Source organism: Mauremys reevesii, linkage group 20, assembly GCF_016161935.1.
Source record: "Mauremys reevesii isolate NIE-2019 linkage group 20, ASM1616193v1, whole genome shotgun sequence".
In the NCBI taxonomy this organism is placed as follows: Eukaryota; Metazoa; Chordata; order Testudines; family Geoemydidae; genus Mauremys; species Mauremys reevesii.
In genome coordinates, this window is record NC_052642.1 from 22,083,740 (window position 1) to 22,109,465 (window position 25,726).

The 25,726-nt window shown below is 61.7% G+C and overlaps 1 protein-coding gene across 2 annotated transcripts in view; it reads right to left on the minus strand.

Moving 5' to 3' along the window:
* The window catches only part of ABR (ABR activator of RhoGEF and GTPase), a 94,702-nt gene extending 69,186 nt beyond the window's left edge, over nt 1-25,516 (minus strand). The window contains exon 1 of one of the 2 annotated variants that reach the window (XM_039507545.1): nt 23,920-25,516. In XM_039507545.1, coding sequence (XP_039363479.1) covers nt 23,920-25,501 — 1,582 coding nt within the window. In that variant the 5' untranslated portion in view covers nt 25,502-25,516. Of the gene's footprint in view, nt 1-84; nt 161-23,919 lie in introns of those variants that run through there. The other variant, XM_039507546.1, reaches the window with a different exon arrangement.
* Nucleotides 25,517-25,726: the final 210 nt, after the last annotated feature.

Consider the following 25,726-nt stretch of genomic DNA (forward strand, 5'->3'; position numbering starts at 1 on the left):
TACCCCAGGGCTCTTCCCCGCCCTCTCCGAGTCCCACAGCCAGGAGTCCCCGGCGGCCCCCGGTCCCCCCGAGCGCGCACGTACTGCTGTAGAGGGTGTCGATCCAGGAGAGGCGCGCCAGGCCCCGGTGGCTGAGCGGCTCCATGCTCGGGGAGGCTCGGCTGGCTGGCTGGCTGTCAGATCCTCGGCCACCGACACATCTCCCAACAAAGGCGGCGAGGGGAGGGAGGGAGGGGCGCGGGGAGGGGGCCAGGGGGAGCGGGCTGGCAGGAGCCCGGGCAGCAGCGGGTCACGGTGGCCAGCGAGGGGAGCTCGAGCCAGCCCCTAGCCTGCAGCATGGGGCTGCCTGCCGGGAGGAGAGGCTCCGCTCCGGGAAGGAGCTGCCAGTGCCTGCCAATGGCAGCCCGCACCTCCCCCCGCCTCCGCCGGGAGATGGGGCGGGGAGCGGAGCCAGCCCCGCATGCAGGGAAGCTGGGGAGGGGGCAGCGAGCCCCTCTGGCCAGAGCGCGCTGCAGGGCAATGGGCTCAGCTAGGCTGCTGCCCTGCACCCCAGAGGTGGCTGCATTTCAGCATCGCTGCACCTGCCCTGGCACAGGTGAGAGCTGAGGGTGAAGGGGGGGCACCCCGTGCCGCGGGGCAGCGCTGGGCTTGGCAGGCTACCGTCAGTGCCCTGAGTTGGGGAGGAGCGTCCGGCATCATGCCGCCCATGCATGCAGGGGAGGAGGGAGGAGGCTGCGGAGACGCTGCCAGATGGGCAAGTGGCTGCAGGTGGCAGTTAGCTGGGTCTGCCGCATCCGTCGAGGCCACTGGCCCCCTCCCCCAGCCATGCCGTCAGTATTTTTAGGGGGTGGGAGAGGGGTAAGGGGGGCCCTGTGGATGGCCCAACCTGGGCATCTTGCACTGTGCCCACTCTGCAGACTGAGAGCCCACCCCAGCACCTCTGCCCTGCCCTGCAGGGACCCCTTGAGGCAGCCTGGGCATGGCTTCCGTCCACCAGCCAGAGGGGCCAGTAGTGCCAGCTGGCAGGGTGACGCCCGCCCACTGGAAACCAGGCTGAGAACCAGCCAACTCATTTCACACAGACCAGCGAGCAGCCAGAGACGTAGCCACTTCCCAGCACCAGTGGGCCCTGCCGCACTGGAGCTAGCAGGTCAGAGGGGAAAGGCTCCGCGTCCCGGCCCCAGTGGCAAGGAGAGTGGGCCCCAAGGAACGATCTGGAGGGAACATGGGGCACGTGGGGAGAGCGGAGCCGAGGGGCACGACAGGCCCTGGGACATCAACCATCTTCGTAGTCACGGGAGCCAACAGCAGCCACGGCAGCTAAGAGATGCACACAGCGGGGGAGGGCGCACGGAGCCATTTCGTTCCTTTCCTCCCCGTCCTGGGGCACGTCAGTGCCAGGCCCCCGCCTGCCCCCCCCCCCGAGAGGCCCGAGGCTGCAGCCGGGAGTACGGCATGGAACCAGCACCCTGCCACTGATGAGGTCTAAACATCTGAGTGCTTTGGACTGAGTGATTTGTGTTAGAGGCAGCTCCTGAAAGGAGACCTCCCTCCCCCTCCGAGCGCGGGGACCCCGGCCCCCTCACGGTACGGCTCTGCGCCAGCCAGGAGGGCCCTGCCGCGTGGGGTGCCGGATCAGCCCGGCACACACAGCCAGACGCAGCATGCAGGGAATTGGGGCGGGTCCAGGTACTTGACGGGTGCCCCCCACCTGGAGCCTGGCACAGCTCCCGCATCTGCTCCAGAAAGAAGCCTGGGTGGGGGACACCGAGCCCAATGGCCTGGGGTCATGGGAGTGGCAGCACAGAGCCAGCAATGCTCAGGACCACCCCCCCAGCAGAAGAGCCAAACTGCCCCCCTGAAAGCCACAAGCCAGGGGCACGCTCTGGATGGGAGCCCTGCAGAGGTCGCTGGGCATGCTCGCCGGCTGGCTGCTCCCTCCAGTTGGGGGCTGGCGCCATCTTCACAGCATGGGAGGGGAGCACCCTGGCCAGCGGCTCTCCTGTCCTTCCCCTCACGCCATGCACCCACTGCACAAACTCTGGCCCAAGCAGGACAGCCCCGGGCAGGTCGCCTACACTAGGAGAATGGAGACAGGACGCCTGGGTTCTATTCCCAGCTCTGCCACCGACTCGCTCGGTGACCATGGGCAAGTCACTGCCTGGCTCCGTGCCTCAGTTTCCCTCTGTACAACAGGGATGATACATTCCTGCTCCCCCATAAAGCACTGAGAGCTCCACAGATTTGACAGCCCCAGAGGGGTGCTCCTACCACAAGGGACACAGACTGCTCCCTCCCACCCCCAGCCCTGTCGGCAGCCCTGGGAGAAAGGCTTCTTCTTCAAAGCCTGTCGGCCCCAGCAGCGGAACGAGGCCCCGTCGAAGCCTCGAGAGCGAGACGGGAGCCCACGGACGCCGGTGCCTGTCTCCACGTTCACCACGCCTTGCACCAGGGCAGAGGCACCAGAAGAGGAGCTGCCATTGCGGGGAGACTACCGTATATACTCGTTCAAAAGCCGAATACTTTTGGTAAAAAAAAATGACACGTCAAAGAGTGGGGGTCGGCTTATAAACGGGTCTAACCAGAATTTGATGATTTTAAACTCTGTGGAATCATTGAATTGAATATCTAATACATTGTCGTTTTGATAACCTGGAGCGTCTGCAGGCATGGAGCCCCGCAGCTCCCTGTGGCTGCGGTTCCCCGTTCCCAGCCAATGGGAGCTGCGGGAAGTGGCTCCATACCTGCAGATGCCCCAGGTAAACACAACGTCCCGACCCGCCAGCGGCTTACCCTGAGGGGCCGGGAGCCCCTGAAATATGGGGTCGGCTTATGAAAGGGTCACACAGTTTTTGCTATTTTACCTAACCATCTTGGGGGGTCGGCTTATAAACGAACAGGCTACTGAGCGAGTAGATGTGGTATATCCCCACGGGCCAGCCCCATTCCCTGGGCCTGGGAGAGAGCAGCGTCTGACGCCTCACCTCAGAGCCGGCTCCCCGGGCCCTGCCAGGGCCATGCCAGCTCCATGTCCATGCACAGCTTCCGCCCTGCCAGGTGTCACACTCCGGGCTCCAAGTCACCCCATCCGGCCATCCCCCCAGCCAGGATGCAGATAGTCCAGACCCACGGCTCTGCGCCCCAGCCGCGTCGGCCCCAGTTCTGCAGGAACCCAGAGAAGCCACCCAGAGCTCGGACAGGAAGGAGTTAAACGTCCAGCCCGCTCTGCTTTTAGCCTAAGGAAACGTGACCTGCCTGAGCCATCAACCCCAATATGTCAGCACGCCAGCCAAGCGTGCAACCCGGAGACCGCCCTGGTGCAGCTCGTGCCGGCGCGTCTGCCTGTCTGTCCCCGAGGCGCTGGACCGGCAGCGATCCCACGCCCAGCCATCCCGTGAGGAGAGCGCTCCCTCCGCTGTCCCGGCCGTGGCAGCCACAGCAAGGCCTCGGCTGGACCCAGCCGTGCCCACAGCGGGAGCCAGGCGCTGGGGCAGGGGGTTACACACCGGGGCCTGGCTTGGAGGGGGCAGGGAGCCACTCAGACTGAAGTGCCAGTGCACGGGAGGCACCCAGCACCAGGTAGAGTTCCAGCCCCCCCCATGCCAATCCCAGGGCACAGCATGTCACCCCGCACACATCCCCAGAGCCTGCTCATGCTCGCCCCATGGAGCACCAAACACAGCGAGAGGGTCTCGGCCACGGCTAATCCAAAGGCACCGGGCTGGCTGTGCACCCTCGTCGGGTCCTGGAGAGGCCTGTGCCCCAGCCCAAGCTGCCAGCCAGCGAGGCTTTTCAGAGAGCTTCGGCAGTTCAGGGGCTGCAAGGCAGAGGGCCGTTCCCCACGCCCAGGCAACCTCCCTGGTGCACTGCTACTGCTCACTGGCCGGCCTGCACCTGACTGGGCTGGCTTGGGAGGAGCTGGGGCCCGATTACCATCTGCCATCATTGCCCGGCATAGCCTGAGTCCTCGCAGCCCCAGAGCCGCTTGCCTCCCCGGCGCTCTCTGCGCAGTCCTGGGCACACGGCCGGAGAGCAGGGCCCTGGCCAGCCCTTCCTGTGTGCCCTCACCTGGGCATATCCCCCCAGATCACCTCCCTGCCATCACGGGCCTCCCTCCTTTGGCTAATGCTGGCCGGCCGCTGGGCATGGGGGTGGGGCTGGCGGCTAGCTGTGATACACAGGAGGAACTAGGGGGAACTGGCTGGTGCCCTCTGGCCCTGGCATGTCCCGTCCCCACATCGGAGCTCCTGCCCTGGGGGTTACGCTCTAGCCAAGCACCCAGACATTGGGCTGAGCCGTGCCAAGGACCATGTGTTTGCGGGGCACCTGTGCACTCCCAGAGAGCCCTGGGTCAGGTCAGTGCCCTGTCCCCATCTCTCGCTGTGTGCTGTCCTGCCTGCTCTTCGGCCAGGCTAACCAAGGGCTGCCCTGTCCCCCACGGACCCCCGTTCCACCCAACACACCCACAACCAGCAGTTCACCCCCCCCCCCGCCCCACTGGGCAGCCCAATGGCAGCGGCGGGGCGGGCAGTGCCCTGGGACCAGGGAAAGGAGGCTGGTGGCTATGCTAGGGGAAAGCCATCACGGCGGGGAGCCCGGAGCCGCTAGCGGGATCAACACAGCCCCGGCGCCAGGCACTGCTCTGTGTCCCCATGAGGAGCCCAGGCTGTCCCCCCGGGCGGGCAGGTAAGATCAACACCAGAGCCCACCTCCCCCCCGGGCTCATCGCCAAGCCGAGCAGTGAGTCATCGGGCGGTGAGTCATCGGCACAAGGTGCAGGCCGGGATGGCACCCGGAGAGCTGCAATTATCCAGGGCTCTGTACAGACCGGAGCAGCTCCCTCCACGCAGCCAGTGCCCCGCCGTACACAGCGTGCCAGAGTCCAGAGGGGGGGCCACAGGCCTCCATGGCCAGGCCAGCAGAGCTCCCCCGCCCACACACAGGCCAGAGCAGGGACCTCAGGCCCCACTGCAAGGTCCTGTTCCAGATCTGAGCACCTGCCCTGCTCTCTAGCGCCCCTCTCTGGCCTGCGCACAGACTAGCTGTGGCCAGACCCCCTCCCTCCAGTGCAGGGGCTACGCAGGGGAGCCATTCACAGGACAAGGAGACCGACAGGAGCCTGGATTCTGGGGTCAGCGGCACCTGCTTGGCAAGAGGCGATCGCCCCCAGCGGACTGGGGGATCCCAGCACTCTCAAGGGCACACAGTGTTCCCCTGCCCTTACGCTGCACTGCTGCGCCCCACACCAGAGGTGGCCGCACTTCTCCCTCCGTGCCTTAGGAAGAATTCCGCCAGCGACGGGCACGAAGTGCTCCAGGGCCCCTGTGGGGTGAAAGCACCATAGAAACAGGCACCAACATCCTGCTGGGATGAGATGCGGAGGCGGGAGGAGGGGGTGGATCTTTGAAGAGTCACTGCCACGTGCCAGGCTGCTACGCTCACATCTGCCAAGGCCACACGCCGCCCCAGGCTGCAAACTGCTCCGGCTTTTCTCCGCTGCCTGCAGAGCGCCGAGCAGACGCAACACCCCGTCCACCCCATCCAGCCCGGCTCCTCCCCAGCCCCGTGCCACAGGCTCTGCCCTGCTCGCAGCAGGGCAGCAAGGAAGGCTGCAGGCTGAGGGGCATCCGGCAGGACACAGCTCCCCTCTCCCTCTGCCCGTACACCCCACCCCAGCAAGTCTGGTAACCGCAGCCTCGGCAGGCTCCTGAGCGTCACCTGGTGGCCTGAGCCCAGCGATGCAGAGCCAGGCTGCAGCACGCAACGGGCACGAACACACAGAGCAAAAGACCACAAACCCTGCCGCCCACCAGGCCCGGGAAGCCTTCAGCTTAGCCCTGCGTGGCCAGGCCCCGCCCTACGGCCAGTGCCAGGGAGAGCCTGAGGGGATGGGGGGAAAACACCAGCCCTCCACCGGGGGAGGCTGTGGCACTGCAGCCGGCAGCACGGACGCTCCGCACCAGTCAGAGCAGGGACGGAGGGTGGCCTCCGGCCAGGGGTGCCCCTCTAGCCCAGGGTGGGCGGGCGAGCAGCTCCCCCAGCCGGCACCATCGGTTCAGTTGCCCCTGAGCTCCCTGCCCAGCTCGGTCCCTGGAATCTGCTTCCAGCCCCCATCCCAAGGCGCCAGGGAGAACACAGAGGCCTTGCTGCCCACGTCCTGCCCGGGCCTGGCTGCCCTCTGGCCTTGGGGGGAAGCCACCCCCATGCAGCCCTGTCTGCTCCGGCTCACTCATGCTGATAGCAGCCAGGCTCTGCCTCTGGCTCCACTGCAGGCGGGAGGCAGCCAGACAGCCCCCAAAGCTCGAGGGGTGGGGACGCAGGGAGGGTTCTCAGCGGTGCCCTGTGGGCATTGCTCTCGGCACACTGCCCACTATCCGAGGTGCTCACTGTGGTACCTGGGCACCTATGGAATGGGAGAACCACAGGTGGAAATACCCCCCATCCCAGTTCACTGAGCGATCGCCCCATGTGCCAGGGCCCCCAGCCTGCCCCTAGAACCAGACACTCTTAGAGCTCCTATTTGCAGCTCTGACCCTGGGGCTCGCGCTCCTCTGCCACGCCCGCCCTACCAGCATAGGCCCCCCGGGAACGGCGGCATGACCCCTGCCCGTGCTCAGGAGCCGCTGCTGACCTGGCCAGTCAGAGGAAACCCAGCTCCAGCCCTCAAGGCCAGAGGTGGCTCCCCAGCAGGTGAGAGTCACTGCATGAGACCATCTCCCTGGCCCAGCGGGCATCCAGCCTGCGGGCATCCAGCCTGCGGGCATCCAGGCCCATCCCTGAGCCCTGCAGGGAGGACGCGGCAGCGTCCGACTGCGCCACTCAGCCCAGGGGGGCAGAGCACAGGGAAGGCTCCTGCTGCAGGGCTAGTAACAGGCAGGCCCAGCACCTCTGCCCAGCACTGTCCAGTCAGGCAGCTCTGGTGCACAGCTGGGAGCCACTGGCAGAGACAGGACACCGGCCCAGCGGGACCTCAGGTCTGATCCCAGCCGCCAGTGCCTGCTTCAAAGGTTACCACCACCAGGGCAGCTGGGATGGGACAGCACCTCAGTGCCTCTGGGCAAGTTCCCCCATTTGCTCCAAAGGGTGGGGAGACCCTCGCTCGGCCTATCCTCCCCAGGGGCAGAGCCAGCCACTAGGGGAGCAGAGACCCCCCCCCTTTCCGGGGGGTCCCCCCGGGAGTGTTCCAGGAACAGCGCCAGAACCGGAGAGCAGCAAAGCCACAGGCTGAGCCCCAAGCAGAGCTAAAGCCAGCGACGCGTGCGCACACGCGTGCGGAGGGGCAGGATGTCGTGCTGGGGGGGGGTGGCAGCCGGGCGAGCGTGCCCATGTGCACACAGCAGTGCGCGCCAGACCTGCTAGCACTGAACTCCAGCCTGCATTCCGGGCCGCATGCAGACACGCATCAGCCCCCTGCACCATGCAGCTCGGCTCGGGGAGGAGGGCCAGGCCAGGATCTCTGCCGTGCATGCAGCACACACGTCTCCCCGCTCGTGGCAGGAAACCGCTCACCTCTCACCGCCTTCACTGAGCAGGCGAGCAGCAGCCATGGACAGCTGGCTCAAGGTGCATCTCACACCCGCCCAGAGGCAGCGAGACACTGAACACACCAACTACACAGGGAGCTTCTGGCCCGTGCAGCAGGCTGCCGCATGCAGCAGGGCCCCTGCGGTCGCAGACCCAGGGCTGCTGCCAGAGCTGCAAATGGCTTTTGCATTTCACTTGCTGAGACATCAGCAGGGCAGCTGTGTGTGTGGGTGGGGGGGGTTATAATTGCTGCTCCCACCGATCACACGCAGGCCCATCTCCCCCGTCCCCCCGTTAACCCCCTAATGGGCCTCTGCTTCTACCCTTCCAGAGCAGGCACTCTGCAAAGCCGGCTGCATCACTGGGGTTTCAGTCACCCTGGGGCAGCCGATTTACAGGCATTTCTTCTCTGCCCAGCCACTGAAGGTCACCCCCGCGTGAGGGGGAACAGCCCCCCCCACACACACACACAGGGGGGCTGGGGCAGAGTCTGACAGGACAGTGCAGCTGCCCCCTCCAGCAAGGAGACGTCAGGCCTGCGAGTCACCCCGCACCCCCCAGGGGAAGGGACCCCGCTCTGCAGGGAAGGCTGGGCTGGGACTGCAGGCTTCTCCATTCGGCCACTGAGGCCGACAGGCAGGCGGCTGCCCTATGGGAGATGGGCTGTCAGGCTGATCACTGAGCAGGGTCAGGCTCTAGCGTGCTCCCCAGAACCAGGGAGGCAAGAGGGGGAGCCCCACTGGCTGGATCAGGGGATGCCAAGCAGGGAGGAACTCTGGGTCGCTGGTTCGAAGCCAGCCCTGGGGAGAAGAGGCGGGTGGCTGTTTAATGGCCCTCATGAAACACACCTGGAGGTTGGTGGCGATGAGCATGGACATCGCGAGCGCCTTGTCCGCACGCTCAACGGGGCGGCAAACGGGTCGAATGGCCGAGACTGAGCAGCCCTCTGCCAGGGCGTCACGGAGTGTGGGGGAGCCAGGGCCCTGCACCCCCCTTCCTGCGATTCACCGTGACCCTCAGCCAGCCAGTGAAGCAGAAGGGTTATTAGAGGAGAGGAACACGGTCCCAAGCAGGGCTTGTAGGTACAACCAGGACCCCCAGCCAGGTCCCTCTGGGGGCAGGGAGCTTAGACCCCAGCCCTGGGTTCCTGCCTCTTCCCAGCCAGCCCACAACTGAAACCCCCCCTCCCCCAGCCGACTCCCTCCCCTCCCCCCACTCCTCCTCCCCCTTTGTCCAGTTCCCAGGCCCCACCCCCCTCCTGGCTCAGGTACCCTCCCTCCCCTGAAGTCACCCCCTGCTCTCCCCTCCCCCATGCAGACAGTCCCATCAGAACTAGAGGGCTCCCAGGTCAGTCCGCCCTGCTCCCTGCTGCGTCACACAGGGCAGGCCAGGGCCCTGGGGTGAACTCGCCCATGCTGCCTTTGGTCCAGCCCTAGGCCGCGTGTGCCCAGACCTGGCACAACGGGCACCGAGTTGGGCTGGCCCCTGAGGTTAATCCCGCTGGATAGAATGGGGACTGCCAGCACCAGCGGGGCAAGGCCACGCCGTTTCCACACCCACGCTGCTGCAGCTACACGCCTGAATCGGGGCCTCGGGCCTGCGACCGACCAGTCGTGCATCCCGCTGGCAGGAGGTTAGCACGTCCTCGCACACACACTCCCCCAACCAGGCCCAATACACGTTTCCTTAACACACGGCCCCGGCATGCGATCCAGGTGTATTTCTTCTGACCCGCTGCCACCCATGGCACCAACCCCACCCACTACCCCCGTGCAGTTCTTCCTGTTTATCCAACACCCTCTGCACCGCAGAGCAAGACAGAGCTGCACAGAACACCGACCCTGTGGTTCCCAGCTTCCCAGGTGAGCAGCTCTCTGCTTTCACACGCCCCCTGGGCTGCACACAGAGCCCTCCTCTCTGCAGCCAGAGACGCCCGCCACACAGACACCTCCCTGTACACTGGTCTGACCACACAGCCTCCCAGCCCGGCCTGTGCGGCTCTGCTCCGGGTCAGAGATGCTGGACGTGACCCAGCCCATCGGGGCGGGACTGTTCCCCAGGACTCTGCCCAGATGAGAGCCAAGCAGACAAACCTGCCGGGTTTTCATGGGGAGACTATTCCTCACGCTAATCGCCCTGCCTCCCCCGATCCTGGGCTTGACTCCTTCCCATATGCCCGGGGGCTGTCCAGCTGGCTGGAGTGGGTGGGCGAGGGGCAGCTGCCGCCGCTCAGCCAGCCTGGGTGAAACGACTCAGCCAAGCCCCCCCCCATGCGAGCCTTGCTCGGGGCGGTGGGGTTAAATGCCCTTTTCGCCCTGGCAGACAGCGGCTCGTCCTCGCACGCTGCTGGGGGGCAGACTCAGGGGACTCACAGAGGCTACAGCCCACTTCTTCGGATGCACAGAATGGAACACACAGACAGGAGATATTGATACATATAACACACACGTATACACAATTATACGTATAAATACCTCCTGTCTGGGTGTTCCATTCTGTGCATCCGATGAAGTGAGCTGTAGCTCACGAAAGCTCATGCTGAAATAAATGTGTTAGTCTCTAAGGTGCCACAAGGACTCCTGTTCTTTTGGCGGATACAGACTAACACGGCTGCTGCTCTGAAACCAGTCCCTACAAAGGCGTTTCTTGCAGCTCAGGGGCAATGGGGAGTTTCTCAGCATCTCAGCCAGCTTGTTACTCTCCCTGGCGTACCGTGGTGTAGACCAGACCTCCTCCTGCCCAACATCCAACCCGTGCAGCCGGGCCGGGCCCAGGAGACAGGGGCGGCTGGAGTAGATTAGGGCACCACGCTCCACAGCTCTTTTCTGAGCAGGGATAAGAGACGCTGTGTTTAAAACGCCACTGGCTGCCAGCCGCCTGCTCCCCAGCCGCCCCATTCCCTCCAGCCCCGTCCCCAGCCGCCCCGTCCCCTCCAGCCCCGTCCCCAGCCGCCCCGTCCCCTCCAGCCCCGTCCCCTCCAGCCTCGCTCTACACAAGGCTAGTGCGCTTCACCCCGGCTGGAGGGGGCATACTTTTAGCAACAAACCTTCATGCAGACAGTGCCCAAAGCCCTCCAATGCCACAGTCCGGCCCCTATAGCTCTGGGGGTCTCCCCCAGGTGCAGCCCGGCCCCTATAGCTCTGGGGGGTCTCCCCCAGGTGCAGCCCGGCCCCTATAGCTCTGGGGGGTCTCCCCCAGGTGCAGCCCGGCCCCTGGAACTCTGCCCCCGGGACACTGCAGTCCAGTGTGCATAACTGCAGCGTGTAAGGCTCTGGGGGCAGGGCATCAGCCCAGGATCAGTCCATCTCCCTCGCTCCTTGTTGTCAGTGCCAGTGTACCCGTGGCCGGCCAACCCACACATTTCTATTTCTGTGCTCGTTGTGCAAGTCCTCTCCTCCGGCCTGCCACGTGACCTGCCCGCTCAGCCCGCCTCACCAGAGCCCAGGAGCTCCAGGGGAGGAAATCCCCATCCCTCGGCCCAGAGCACTGAGCTGCCTGCGGCCAGCATGGGCAGGGCTGGTTGGGATGGGACCAGGCCTGAACCATCCGCATTTAGGAGCTCGGAGGGGGGGGGGGTCAGGCCCCTCATCCAACCCCTCCATTACACACCCACCGCCAGCCAGCAAAGGGACGTCTCCTGGGTGAGCCAGTCATGGAGCCAGGGGAGGCCTGCAGGGCAGCGGGGGGCATTGGGGCAGCCACACGGAGCCAGAGCCCACCCAGAGCTGCAGGAAGACTGGCAGCCCAGTCTAATGCTCTGCCCGGGGCAGGAGCTCAGCAGCCTGCTGGGCACGGGCATGGCCCAGACCCACGGTCCTGTAGGTACCACGCCTGGGGGCCACATGTGTAGGGTGACCAGACAGCAACTGTGAAAAAACGGGACGGGGGTGGGGGGTAATAGGAGCCTGTGTAAGAAAAAGTCCCAAAAAACGGGACTGTCCCTATAAAAATGGGATACCCGGTCACCCTACATAGGCGGGGCTGAGGCAGATTCCAGGGGGAAGCCAGAATGACGCCAAGGATTCCTTGGAAGTCTGGAGAAGGGCGAGCGCAGAGAGCGGGGCTACACCTGCAGGTGCCTCCGGCCGCAGTGCTGACAGGGGGACAGGAGTCTGCCCACTACCAGTTGGCTACACAGAGCTGCCCTACCACAGAGCCTAGAGGTCACGGCTCCACGGCTCCCCACAGCTGCACTGGCCCAGTCCTGCCTGACGCAGGCTGAGGGAGCTGCACTAGAGACGGCCCCGCAGGCGCATGGAGAGACGGGCCGCGTTCACTACAGACGGGCTTGGCAGGGACAGAGTACGCAGCCATCTAGAGGACTGGTGCCACTGGACAAAGCCCAGAGCTGGCACACCTCACCCTGAAAGAAATCCCTCCTCTTGCCACGGAAATGCAGCCAGCTCTGGGGCGGGACACAGCAGCTGTTTAGCAGCACCCACCAACTCTGCACAATGGCTTAGGACAGGGGAATATCAAGGAAGCTGATGTGATTGCTAGAGCCTGGCTGGGACCTGGGAGCTCCCATCCCAATGCGCTTCCTGTTCTCAAAGCTCAGGCAGACAGAGCTGCTCTTTCCTGTCTAGCCGAGGTGGTAGATGCCACGGGGCAGAGCCATCTTCCTTCTGTCTCCCGGGGGGAGTTCAGGGAGTTCAGGGAGTGAACAAGCCGCCTGTTCTGCCCTACCCTGTTCCTGGAGAGGTGGAAAAACTGGCTGTGCTGGTTTGGGGCACAGTGGAGAGGGGCCTGCCGGAGATCGCTGGTGTTTGCTGTTGCCAGCTACAAGCTTGTCAACAGCACGAGAACCTCCCAACAGCTAAATGGCTGTCAGGGATCCCAGCTCTCCAGTGTCAGCCGCACTCACCCGCAGGGTACAGAGCTGCCAACGGGGGTGCCAGCCCTGCCCCGGCGACGTTACCAGGGCAGCAGGCAGGGGCTGGCCAGTTCCCCCAGGCATTACGGAGCAGGCAAAGGGCCCGGCTGGACTCGTGTGCGCCAGCTTCGCCCGCTCAGCAGTCTCCACTGATGCACCTTCCTTCCAGGAAGGGCCATTGGGAGGCACTAGCCCTCCCCGAGCCTGGGGAGCAACCAGGTTACGAGAAACCAGCCAACTGGTCCTCGAGGAATAGTGCCAGGAACAGGGCACTGCCGGCCACCAGCGCCCCGGGCTGCAGCCGCCCAGCAGGCAGCTCGCCCGCCAGGGTGGTGCAGTGCGTATAGCTCTGCCTGCCAGCTGTCAAGCAGCCCCGGGCCGCTGGGACAGCCACATCCCAGAAACGGCCCCGGATCACAGAGAAACCAGAGCAGGAGCGAGCCGCGGAGACTCGGCTAGTCTGTGACTCCCGCGGGGGCCCCTGCGAGGCACAGCTCAGGCTGGCAGGCCGGGGAAGCTCTCACACACACACACTTGCTGCCTGTGCTGTACGCATCAGGGTGATCCGCTGGCTCTGAGCCCCTTCTCCTGTGCTCAGTTCCCATGGACATTGCTGCGGGAGAGCGGGGTGCCACCAGCCCCCCGCTCGACGTTCCCCCCAAACTCCCCCATCCCAAAGGGCACCTTCACAACAAACTGCACCATTACCGTGTCTGTCTCTCTGAAGCTTTGGCAAGCCATGGCAGCCCCCCCGGAAATCCCGTGTGCCGGTGAGCTTCCCTCAGCCTCACCAAGTCTCAGGCTCTCCAGCACTCACACACAGAGGGGCGCCCTTCTGTCCGGGACGGTTCCCTGACCCGGTGGGGAAGCAATGGTGGGTCACTGGAGGGGGCAGAACTCAGAGGTGACAGCAGCAGACTCAGGGCTCAGCCCCACACTCCAGGACACCGGATTCCCAAAAGACAGGGAATGTTATGATTAATCAATATGTTACATTACATATATTCATTGTATGTTAATCAGTGTTGATTTGCAGGATTATAAAAGTATATGGTTGATCAGTATTTAGAGGGATTATGTAGTAGACATGAGTAGGATAAGCTGAAATGCAAGAAACTGTAGGCTGAGGCCTGGAAGACTTTAGCTTATCTATTTTAGGCCTTGGAGACAAGAAATGATGGCGTAAGTTAATGACTGATGGGAAAAGAGGTACCGACTGGTAATGTTGCAAAAGTAAGCTGGGAAAGTTATATTCAAATGATGAAGTGCTGCGACAACACATATTGTGTACGGCATGGATCCAGGTGGTACATGAATGTTAATGACACCCCACCCAGCCTATAGAATTCAGGGGCCCTTGTGTCTCCAGGGGACACACACCAGTAACAGAAAGGGGGCTGACACTGTCATGTAGGTATAGACAGACTCACAGCATAAGAAAGGGTGCTCAGAGCAAGAAAATTGAGCTTCCTGTGGAAAACTCCAGCAGGAACCACTCCCGTCTTCATGGTCAATTCATGAGTGGGCCAACAGACTCTACCACCACCTAGCAGGATGTGAGGATGTCTGTAGGTACAACTGGCACATTGCACGGAGCTTCAGGAATTGTGTGTGCTGTGATATTTATAATTGTGGTGGTAACTTTAATAAAACTACTAAAAGATCGATGCTCTTGTAATTGTGTGTGTTGCTTGCCTATGGTTTCATGTGTTCCTATGAACTCCAGATCCAGAACAGAGGTGACTCTCTTGAACCAGAGACTGTAGATGCCAGAGCCGAACCCACTGAAGTAGGATTAAAAGGTGACAACACGCTCGCACGGATCTGTATCACTGCAATGGCCTCCCGTCCGACACACCCATGCGACGCGGAAGTGGGAGCCTGGAAGGGGCTGCGGGCTCAGTGGTTACGGCAAAGGGGGCCAGATAAGCAGCAGGGAGAGAAGAGCCCATGACAGCGGCACCTGGTCACCAGGGGAGATGAGACGCTTGGATTTTTCCAACCCCTCTGCCTGAGCAATGGCGGAGCTGAAGAAAGCAGCAGGGCTTTCCCGAGCCCTGCCCCCGGGCGATGTCGCAGAGCACCATGAGGCACCATCCACTCCACACAATGACGGTCCCACTCCTGAGCTTGGATCGGCTAACAAAGCTGGCATCTACGTCAACAGGCTTCTAGGTTAACGATCCCCCCCCCGCCCCCGCAACACACAGGAGCAGTTCACACCTCCCGCAGGGTTGTTCCAGTGGTCTGCAGGCTCAGATGAAGAGCTGGAGGTTCCAATTCTGCAGTACAAGACAGCAGTCACCACGGACAGCCATGCGGTTGCCAAATTGCTGCAAGCCAGCCGCACGGAAATTGCAGTTGCTTATTACAGGGGTACTGGAAGATATGAGTTAGCAGTAGTGATTCGTTGCTTAGGTTTGGGGGAGGGAAACAATAGGGAAATAGGCTGGTCCTCTGCGATCTTTATTAGTTTGTTAAATGAAGGGTGGGAGTTCTTGGTTTTTGGATACTAACTTGCCCATGTAAAGAAACCCCTGAAACTGAACACAAAGATTAGGAACCAATTCCCATTGCCTGCTTTCAATGAGAATATCTAGCGAGTCTTAGAACAGTGGAAAACTTGGCATACAATGATCCCTACCAGCCCAGCATCCACCTTTGCCTCCTGCATGCGATGTCCTGACGATTTCTGGCACTCTGCTAAACTCAGAACCATGTGTGTTAAAATCCATGAGCCCGGAGCCACTGCTGCTCCCTGATTTGCACATGCAAATGATTCTGGTTAGCAAATTGAGGAGATTAGGGCTGTTAAAACTAGACCCAGCGGATGTGACAGAGATTCTTACACTCCCGCTGAAGTGTCACCCTGAGCCACGGCCTCGCACCCTGCGTGGACTCGAGATCACCCTCCATACGGTACTTGCTACCCCAGCTGGCTTTGGGGGCTCGGAGAACGCTGCCGTGGGGCATTCCACCCCACAGCAGAAGGGGACAGTCTCCCCCTATAGTGACCCTGCCGAGAAGCCCCAAGGAAACAGGTTCCCCTCCCCCAAGTGAGGAGCGTTCACCCGTCAGCACTGCTGGAAGTGGTAAGTCAATTTCCCACCCGCTGCCATGGGGGACTGTGCTCCGGCAGAGCAGGGGAATGCCTGGCGCAGTATGGGGCAGGCCAGGCCCTCCAGCATCGCTGGGCAAGCCCGGGGCTGGAAGAGAAAATGGCTAGTCTAGCCCAGCAGGAGCCTTAGGGCAGGAGGGGTGGTTAGAGAGGCGACAAACGAGCGATGGTCCAGGGAAGGATCTTGCTAGGCGAGACCCCAGAACCCCCAGCTCTGCTGGGATGCACGGTGCCAACGAAGGGAAGTTCTGCTTCCCTTCTGTGATCTGGGGAGCGGTTCTCGGGCGCACTACGGGACCACCGACCCGACCCTCTGCAGCCTGGCTGCTGCTTCATGCTGGGGCGTTAGGGGACAGCGGCTGCCTTCCACTCCAGCACCCAGCGCTGGCTGTTGTTGGAGGGAAGACACCGGCCCGCGCGCAGGGCCCTCGGAGCGGCACCGAAGCCGAGCCCGCGGCCGACGTCGCTGCTTTGTGTTTATCAGAGGACGGCCGAGAACCGCCAGCTGAAGTCACTCAGCCAAGCCCCCTGGAGCCTGGCCCACCAAATAACCAAGAACACCGGTTTTCAGCAACGGCGGCTGCTGCCCCAGCCCCGTGAGGAGGATGCCAGGCAACCTCAGTCCCACAGCACCAGGAGTGGAAACCAAGTCAAAGCGACAGAGCTCCCTTCCTCGGAGACCAGCACAAACTCGGCACAGGAAACGCAGAGCACCGGCCCTGCAGCACAGCAGGAGGGGACAGAGGGCGACCACCGCATCACCCTCCAGCAGCTTTCCGTGGCTTACGGCCAAGTGGCATTTTCCGTGCTGACACCTGACTGGGCAGGTGGCTATTTATACCCCATCCATCCCCACTAAATGACCTCGAGTCCAAGTCAGCCTGAGCTCAGTCAATGGGGGGAGACAGCTCTGTCTGTGCAGCCCCCGGCCTCTGATCGGGGGCCCCACAGTGAAGGCCCGTCGGGTGGTGTTTGTCCATTCAGAACTGAGAACCATCAACTCGTCACACAACCTCCTCACAACTGCCAACCTAGGATCGACTGGAACTGGGCACTTGGCAACAGCCGGCTCCTATTTCATTACTGATCCCCCAACCCGCTCAGTCCCCCACCCAGCCCCCAAGGGCCAGAGACGCCCCAGCATTCTCCTCCAACCAGAGGAGTAATCAGGAGAGCTGGGGAGGTGGGCTAGTGTCACGGCTGAATCCCCCCCTTGCAGCTTCGAGCGAGTAAGTTACTCGTCCCCGAAAAAACGTTAATTCCATGGGGATCTTTGATCCCCAAGGGCTTCGTGGGCTGTGCCGGCACAGCCACTGAAATGCAGCCGCCTCAGGGCAGCAGCTGAACCACGCCCAGCATCCTGCACAACAGGGATGAGAGGGTGCATTGTGGCCAAGGAGCCTGGGAAAAAAACCCTAGGGCCCTGGGATTTCCAGTGTCTGCCCAGACAAGATAGGCCCTGGATGTTGTAATCCTGCTGGAGGAAGAGCGAGAAATTTCACAACTTGGGTTAAACAGTGAAACAAGTGGGCTGGGACATGCCGCCTTCCTTCGGAAGCGCCCGGGTTGTCACAAGCTCTCAAACAGACAGACACGGACCCGACAGCTCGAGCCTAGCAGTGCAGGCCCGGCCAAAGCGAATATTTGCAATGCCCAGCAATAAAGGAATTGCCTCGTTCCCCACATGATGCTCACACCCCAGTGAGCAATACAGACGCTGTTCCACACAGCCAGGCCCTGGAAACGGGGCACGCTAGGGGAAGCCAGCAGACGTTGCAACTCTCCATCAAAAGGGAACAAGGACACCCAAAACTACCACTTTCCAAGCAGACGAGAACTTCTGCCATCTAGTCTACTCTACACAGGGTCCTAAACTGCCCTGTCACGGAGCATCCGAGCACCTCGCAGTCATGCATTAAATGGTGTCACGTGACTGACATCTGTCAGATGTGGATGATTCTCTTTCTTCTTCTCCCCAGGGAGAGAGCCGTGTGAGCAGCCAAGCAGTTAGTTGCGGTGGGGTTCCTCCCCTCCCCATACGGCCATGCTGCTCCGGGTTTGGGTCAGAGACGGGTGGGAGCAGGGCCCCTGGGGAGTCTGGGGTGGCCCTGAGTTCCTGGGGGTTTGTTCCGCAGTCTGGGACTGGCCTGTGGGATGCTCTGTTTGCTGCCCAGCTGGGCTCTGCCCTGGTGGTGCAAAGTTCCCCGGGCCCAAGGGGTGGAGTTATGGACCTCGGTCCCCAGCCCGGAGCCAAAGGCCCCTCTAGAGATGCTGAGCCCCGGCCGCTGAGCACCTCGAAGATCAGGCCCGAGACTCTGCCCTCGACTCTGTTCTATGGGAGGCCAGCGCAGAGAGCAGGGGACGGGCACGGGTGCTGCTGAGATGAGGCGCTGCAGCTGGGGAGTGCGTTCCCCTCCCAGAACGTGGCACCTTCTTGGGCTCTGCCATTGCCTCTGGAGCCCTTTATCCCTGACACACATGCCCCAGCCTGGCTGTGGGAATGAGGCAGGGGCTGAGATGCAGCCATTGCAAGATGGCGGCCGCTCCAGCCTGGAGCAGCAGAGTCTGACGCTGCCTTCAGTGGGGAAATGCCACGGAGCCTATTTCTGCAGCAACACAAAGCTGCTCCAATAGCCAGCATTTGTTTCCTTGATTTAGAAGCTGTTTTCACACAGGGACACTTCTGCTCAGAGCTTTTCCCCCACCCATTCGTCTAGTCTTCACCCTCTCTGGAGGGGAGGACAGCTGGAGCCCCTGGCCCCACTGTACCCCTTTACCGCTGGCCTCCAGTAGCCTCCCACCCCACCCTGGCAGATTGGAGGGCAGAGCCACATTAGCAAGTTCTCTGCAACGCTCCCATGCTCGGAGAAATGCCACCTGCTCTGCTGTGGTTTCCACCTTCCTGTTCCCAGGGCCTCCTGGTTTCAGAGCAGGCATGAAGCCGTTTCAAAGGCCCCAGAAGAGCTGAGACCTAGAGTGTGGTTTTGTTCTTTCCTGGAAGTGTTTTAATTAAAACGCTGCAGCTGTCTGTGTCCTCCATGGAGACTGTTACAACAGCATTAAAGGGGGCACTGTCCACATGCTTAGACTCAAAGAGGCTCCTTCCGAACCAGAAGGCAAATCCCATCCACAGTCAGGAGGTGCACAGATCACAGCCTGGCGTGAGAATCCCTCAGGCTCCCAGCACCTCTCCACCCAAGGGTCTCAGGGGGTTTCACAAACATTCCTACCACTCGGAGGTAGGTATCACCCCATCTTACAGGCGGGGAAACTTAGGCAACTCGCCCCAGGCCAGACTGCAAGTCAGTGGCAGAGCTGGGGGGAAAAGCCTCAATTCCATGAGACCATCCTTCCCTGGGTCCTTCTGCTGCGTGGGGTGCTCAGGAGCCCTTTTGTGTATTTCAGATTTTGTAACCTGGATTTTCTAGCCCTCCTTTTGCCGAGGCCCCGGGGAACTTTGCAGGGCCAGGCACGCCCAGGGGAGGGCAAAGGGTACATGCAGAGAGCACTTCCTGAGATTCAGCCGGAGTGACGTCTAGGAGGCTGTGGAACCGGCCCGCTAAAGATATTCGCCCCATTGCTTGGGCGGTTTAAATTGGCCAAAGCCCTGCACAAGCTCCTGTAGGGACCGGTGCTCAGAAAGCAGGGGAGCGGGAGCAGGGACGACTGGTACTTTGGTTCTAATGAGTCCATTGTAGGGCTGCTGGCAGCCCACACCCGCTGCGTGCAGCCCCAGCAAACATGGCACACGGCGCTCTCCAGCTGCACTAAGGGAGGGAGGGTTGTGGAGACTCACAACGAACTGGGCGTCCGAGTACATGAGCAAAGAGAGCAGCCTGGCGCCCTGCAGGACTAGACGCGCTCCCAGGCTCAGCAGGGCTCCGACGCGGGCAGACTCGGGTTGGCAAACCCGGCGCAGTTCTGCCCCAGGCGAGCAGGCAGCCAGGTGACCCAAAGGCAGAACGTTTCCATTACAGAAACTGGCGCAGCAGCTAGCCCCAGGGCTGTGGGTTCAGCTTACCGCTTGGCTGTGACTGCATCCTCTGGCCAGCCCACTCTGCCCTCACTGCCCCATGGCCCCCGCCCCCAGGCTCTCCACAACAGGGGCATGCGCCAGGGAGGGATTTTGTTTCAAGAACAGAAATGTGCAGAAGCCTGTGGCTCGTGCACCGCAGCATCCTCCGCCGAGAGACTGTACCCAAGACACATACCCCACCGGCAGCAAACCTAGCCTGCTGCCACGCCTGCAGCTCAGCGGCACAGCTGATCACAAAGGGCAGAGGGGCATCCCAAAAGGGATCAAGAGCAGAGAAACATGGCACCGGCGCACTGTAGGCACCACTCCCGGATCACTATGCACGCAGGGCCGTTTCCAATGCACGGCATGGAGAGAGGGGACAGCTGTCTGCAGCTTCACTCACTCTCTGGCCCTCAATCTCCTTTTCCCTGGTGTAACTCCACTGGCATCAGCGGAGTCATTCCCGAGGGGGGTATCGGGCCCTCTGCAGTCAGTATCTCTTACTGCCCTGAGTACGTCTCATGAGACCAGGCAGCCCAGATGTGCTGGCAAGGTCCAGGCTGGAGTGGACACTCATCACACCGGGTCTCTCTCAATGGGGTCACCTACTCGTAGGCGTTGCACTGAGCCTCTCACACCCACTGCATAAAGCTCGTTTCCCCATTTCTAAGGGTCTCCCCTCCCCCCCCGAGGCTGCCTCTGCCGGTCAATCAGATGGTAACAGGACAGGGAAGCACGTCACTAATCCCCTTCTCCTGCAGCTAAGCCACAAGGCGTTCGGCCTCACTTTGTACCTGGCTCTGTTACAGGTTGTCCCTGTAGCGGATGGAGGCCAGGTCTTCCCAAAGCAGAGGAAACCCCAGCAGGGGCCAGGCTCCCAAGGCGGGTCCCTGGCAGAGTGACTGCAGCACTGCCATTCCCCGCATGCCACTCGTCCCCACTGAGGGCAGGGTGAGAGCCCACTCCCTCCGCTGCACCCAGACCACCTGTCGGCTACGCGATGCCAGGCCCCAGAATCAGCTGTGAAGGCAGCTGTTTATTTCACGGCAATGATGGGTGGAGGAGGAGAGAGGTCAGGGAGGGTAGAAATGCAGGCCAGCCTGGCCCCTTGTTCTAACCATCTGTTTGCTGACACCAAGATCTTGTCAGTCAGCCCGGTCAGAGCTGGCATGTGTGTTACCCAAGATGCTGTGTCCATCATATGACTGTCACACTCATTTCACCCAGGCGATAGCTGGGAACAGAGACGTTTTGCAGACGTCCTCATTTAAATTAGTCTGTGATTAATCTGATTTCAGCAAAACCCTACATTTCCTCCACTAGCCTCCATCAGGACAATATACGCCAAAGCTTCTTCCATTGTTTGCAGCGTTGTTCTAACCAGGCTGGTCCCAGGAGAGGAGACCCAAGGTGGGTGAAGTCAGAGCTTTTATTGAACCAGCTCCTGGTGGTGGAAGGGAGAAGTTTCCAAGCTTCACAGAGTAATTCCTCACGTCTGGGAAGCTCAAACGCTTGGACCTTCCACACAGAATCAGAGAGACAGAAGGGACCGCAAGGGGCATCTCCTCTAACAGGAATCGGTCCAGTAAAAGACAGGACCTCCCCCAACGTAGCTTCTCTCAAAGCTTCTTCCTGCAGCCTCCTCTCTTCCCAGCCAGGCGGCACTCCAGAACTGATCTGCGACACAGGGATGTATTGCAGTGAAGTCATATTGGCAGGATGGCTGCAGATTTACTCTGCTCAAATCCACTCAGCACAGACATTAAAGCAGAGCCACATTAAGCTCAGAGCTTCGCATTAAAATAATGAGGGCTGCCAAGCCAGGGCTACCATTAACTAAGAGAGAAATCACCCAAATTGGCTCACTGGGGAGAGACCGAAGCAGTGTCAGTGTCTGGAACGCTCCGTGCCTGCGACAAGACAAAGAGACATGACAGAGGTCTCTAAAGAAGAACTGGGCAGCACGAAGTGAAGCATCTGTAAGTGAAAAGGGGATCTAGACACCCAACTTTATTGTACTCTCAGCTTCTGCTTTTAAATGTCACCCTCTCTCGACTGCGTCGCTGTCAACACAGACTGTCCCGCCGGGTGTGACAAAGGCAACCGCTGATGCAGGAAGGAAACATTCAGGCCAAATCTGGACCAAGCTAAGCATCATCATCTGGCATCTCTACTGTCCCTTTCAACCAAAGGGCTTTGCAAATCCTACTTAAAGAGGAAACCATTCACACACAGCTTGAATGCAACCACATCTAAGGTGAAAGGCAGCAATCAGATGACAGCTAGTCACTGCTCGACTGGGGGTGGAGGAAGAGGAGATGTTTTGGCTAAGGACAATGTGACAAACCCCTTCCTTTACAAAAAACAGCCATGAGATCTGGAACCCAGCAGACAGGGCCTTGGGCTTCCAAGGTCTTGCCTGAAAGAACCACACACAATGGACAGAGGAAACCCAGTCTAGCTCACATGGAAAAAGGAAGGGCTGGGCTGGATTAGACACTCTGAACCCAGGGCTGTGCCAGGGAACCCCAATGGACCGGCCTTGATTTGCGGAAATTCCCTTCAAGGAAATCCAAGGAGGCTTTGGTGCCTCCATGGCACAGTCCCCAGTAGTTGGAAAGTCTGAGGACCCAAGGCACAGACCAAACGCCTGCCTAAGGGGTTTTCCTACACACAGGCCAAGTGTCAAGCCACTGATCAGCCCACCAAAAAGTTACAGGGAGCGAATCACAACCAGGAGAAGAGCCCAAGGATCCAGTGCTGCACCGAGAGGACCCTCACGCGTGTTCCCCCTCCTAGCATGCAGCCTCTTAGCTAGGGACTCTCGCGACCAGCCCTGCTACATGGGGGCCGCAGAGGCATTCTCCAAAGGCGAGGGAGGCTCCAGGCTGGAGGCAGAAAGGGAGGGATGTGGAAGACACATGCCGTTCAAAGCCGCGGTCTGTTAATGAAAGCAGAACGATGACACGGTTGCAGCGCTTTGGGAGCAGACGCCACCTGGCAGACAGCTCACACATTGGAGATGGGCATCCAAGGAGATGGTCTTTTGCTTCCATAGCAGAATGCAGTAAACTCGATGAGGTTTATTTCAAGCACTAGTGACACACCTTGCCTACCCAAGAGCTCTAGGCACCCTGACAATCTTACCACAGCACACTACACCCAGCAGCACTGAAAAACAAACACTCCAACGGGAACAAATTAATTCAGTGCAGCCAGACAGGGAATCAGCAACAAAAAGGTGAGTAAATTAGTAAATGATGTTCCTGTAACTGCCCCAGTCATGCTACCACAGGATTAAAGCACTGACAGATACAGTGAGAACTTCAAGGCACCTGGAATGACAGACCTGGCAAAGAAATAGGGCGACATGACACAGACTTAGCCAATTGCATCTTTAACACCATAAGACGTCTGGTAGGATCATCTACTCTAGACTTGCAAACTAACATTCTGCCAAACGCGTTAGGAGAAAGACAAGCCCGGTATTAACGTCTGCCACTCGTCATGCGAACGTGCAGCACGGCGACCCCACACTTCGCTTTTAACTGGTTAAAAGCCGTCTCAGTCACACCTCTCTCAGTCACCACCAGGCTCAGAGAGACAATTCCCACACTGCTCTGCTCCGAAGTGACCTTTGAACGCGTCTCTCAGCCCTCAGCAGTGAGCCAGCGTGGGTGTGTCTGTATCAGGGTGAGTCCCAGCACTCAGTCCGCACAGGCCAGGAACAACGTGAACACCCAGGGAGTATTTATCCCCAGCGCTGCCACTGCCACACAATCGAGCCCCAGACACAGTGCCGAGGAATTAACGGCACCTGTGGCCAAAGCAGCCCCCTTCTGAGCAGTGCACGGATCAGGTGTCCTGCTCTACATGCACTGTGCAGAGTGGAAGGATACTGGACTATAAATAATGCACACTCAGGTGACCGGAGAAGGGAGATTTTGGCAAACCCCCAGTGCCGTCTCTACAGCTTTGGGGCAGGTAACGCAGGGCCAGCACCCCAAGGCAATTCCCCTGGCAGCTTTAGGAGAAGAGACACAGATGCTGAGGCCACAGCCAATCATGCTGCCCAAGACTGCCTCCCTGGATGCCCCTTCTGTCGTCTCTTGTCTTGCACTTGGATTGTGAGCCGGCTGGCCCGGGGACCAGCTTTTTGCTCTGTCTGTACAGCGCCTGGCACAACAGGCCTGGTCCAGGCCTAGGGCTCCTAGGCCCAATGGTAACAAATCCTGCCGCGGTGCCACGCAACCCCCCACAGCCCAGGCAGCCCACCCCCTCCGGCCCCGCCAGCAAGTCCTGTGACCGGCACTCCCATACCAACCACAGAACCAAGCCGGCCCAGCCTGCCCCCCCTTCGCCAAGGGAGGGGTGCCACCCGCCTACCTGCTGAGGAGCCGTCTTCGTGGTCAGAGCTGTTGTAGCTGCAGTCACTGCCTCTCTCCGGGGAGCTGCAGCTGGAGGAGTCCCTGCCAGGCACATCCAAGTGTCGCCTGCGTCTCCAGGGCAGTGGGTGCTGCTCTTCGTGCTGCACGGGGGAGCTGTGCCCATTCAGCCCATCCAGTGAGTCCAGGTCCCGGCTGTGCTTCGGCCGCCTGCCCCCTTTGGTGGGCGGCCAGCGGTGGGGCCTGTCCAGCTCCTCCCCGGACCCCCGGGGTAGGATCCTGAAGCCAAAGAGGACGGGGTTCAGGAGGAACTTCTCACTCACATCCACCTCCTCGTGGTCGGCACTGCCCTCCCTGGGGCCAGGCATATTCTTGGTGTGGGGCTGCCGGCCACGGACCTCCCTAAAGATGGGCTCACTGCCATGGGCCTGGGCAGGGATGGGGACAGGGGGATTGCTGCCATGGGGGTGCCCAGTGGGGGGTTCACTGCCATGGGCTTCCCCAGGGATGACGGACTCGCTGCTGTGGGGGTGCCCAGGGGGGGACTCGCTGTCATGGGCCTCCCTGGGCACATCCACGGGGGGCTCGCTGCCATGGGCCTCCCTGGGCACATCCACGGGGGGCTCGCTGCCATGGGCCTCCCTGGGCACATCCACGGGGGGCTCGCTGCCATGGGCCTCCCTGGGGTCGGGCACGGGGGGCTCGCTGCCATGGGCCTCCCTGGGCACATCCACGGGGGGCTCGCTGCCATGGGCCTCCCTGGGCACATCCACGGGGGGCTCGCTGCCATGGGCCTCCCTGGGGTCGGGCATGGGGGGCTCGCTGCCATGGGCCTCCCTGGGCACATCCACGGGGGGCTCGCTGCCATGGGCCTCCCTGGGCACATGCACGGGGGGCTCGCTGCCATGGGCCTCCCTGGGGACGGGCACGGGGGGCTCGCTGCCATGGGCCTCCCTGGGGTCGGGCACGGGGGGCTCGCTGCCATGGGCCTCCCTGGACACATCCACGGGGGGCTCGCTGCCATGGGCCTCCCTGGGGACGGGCACGGGGGGCTCGCTGCCATGGGCCTCCCTGGGGACGGGCACGGGGGGCTCGCTGCCATGGGTCTGGCCAGGGGGGTGCCCAGCTGGAGCATCGCTGCCCTGCTCAGTGGCCGGGCCATCTGGCCCCTCCTCGGTGCCCCTGCCCACAGGGTGCTCAGTCCTGGGGGGCCGCTGCCTGCCCTGCCTCCGGGCCCGTGGGGCTGGCTTGTGCTGCTGCAGCTGGTGCTGGATGGCAGCGGCCAAGCTGTGCACGGCGCGCCCTGCGGCCCCCCGCTTGCCAGGGGGCATGTCCGGGAGGGGGGCCGGCTCCTCTGCCTGCCCGGCCGGGGAGGGGGCCGGGGGCTCCCGGGCCAGAGCCGTCTCCAGGTAAAGGACTTTGAACTTCTCCTCGGCCAGCGCCTGCTGCAGCTGCCTCAGTTTCCCCCGGCAGCGCTCCAGCTCCAGCTCCATGTCCCGCACCGAGCCCAGCTGCATGCGGGGCGCCGGCTCCCCGGGGAACTCGGCCTGCCAGTGCCGCTCGAACTCCGCCGGCTCCCACATGCTGCCCGCGCGGCAGCCCCGAGCCCACGGCGATGGGCGGCGGGGCCCGGAGCCCGCGGGGAGCGATCCGATGCCCCGGGGATGGGCCGCGGGGAGCGATCCGATGCCCCGGGGATGGGCCGCGGGGAGCGATCCGATGGGAGCGATCCGATGGGAGCGATCCGATGCCCCGGGGAGGGGCCGCGGGGAGCGATCCGATGCCCCGGGGATGGGCGGCGGGGCCCG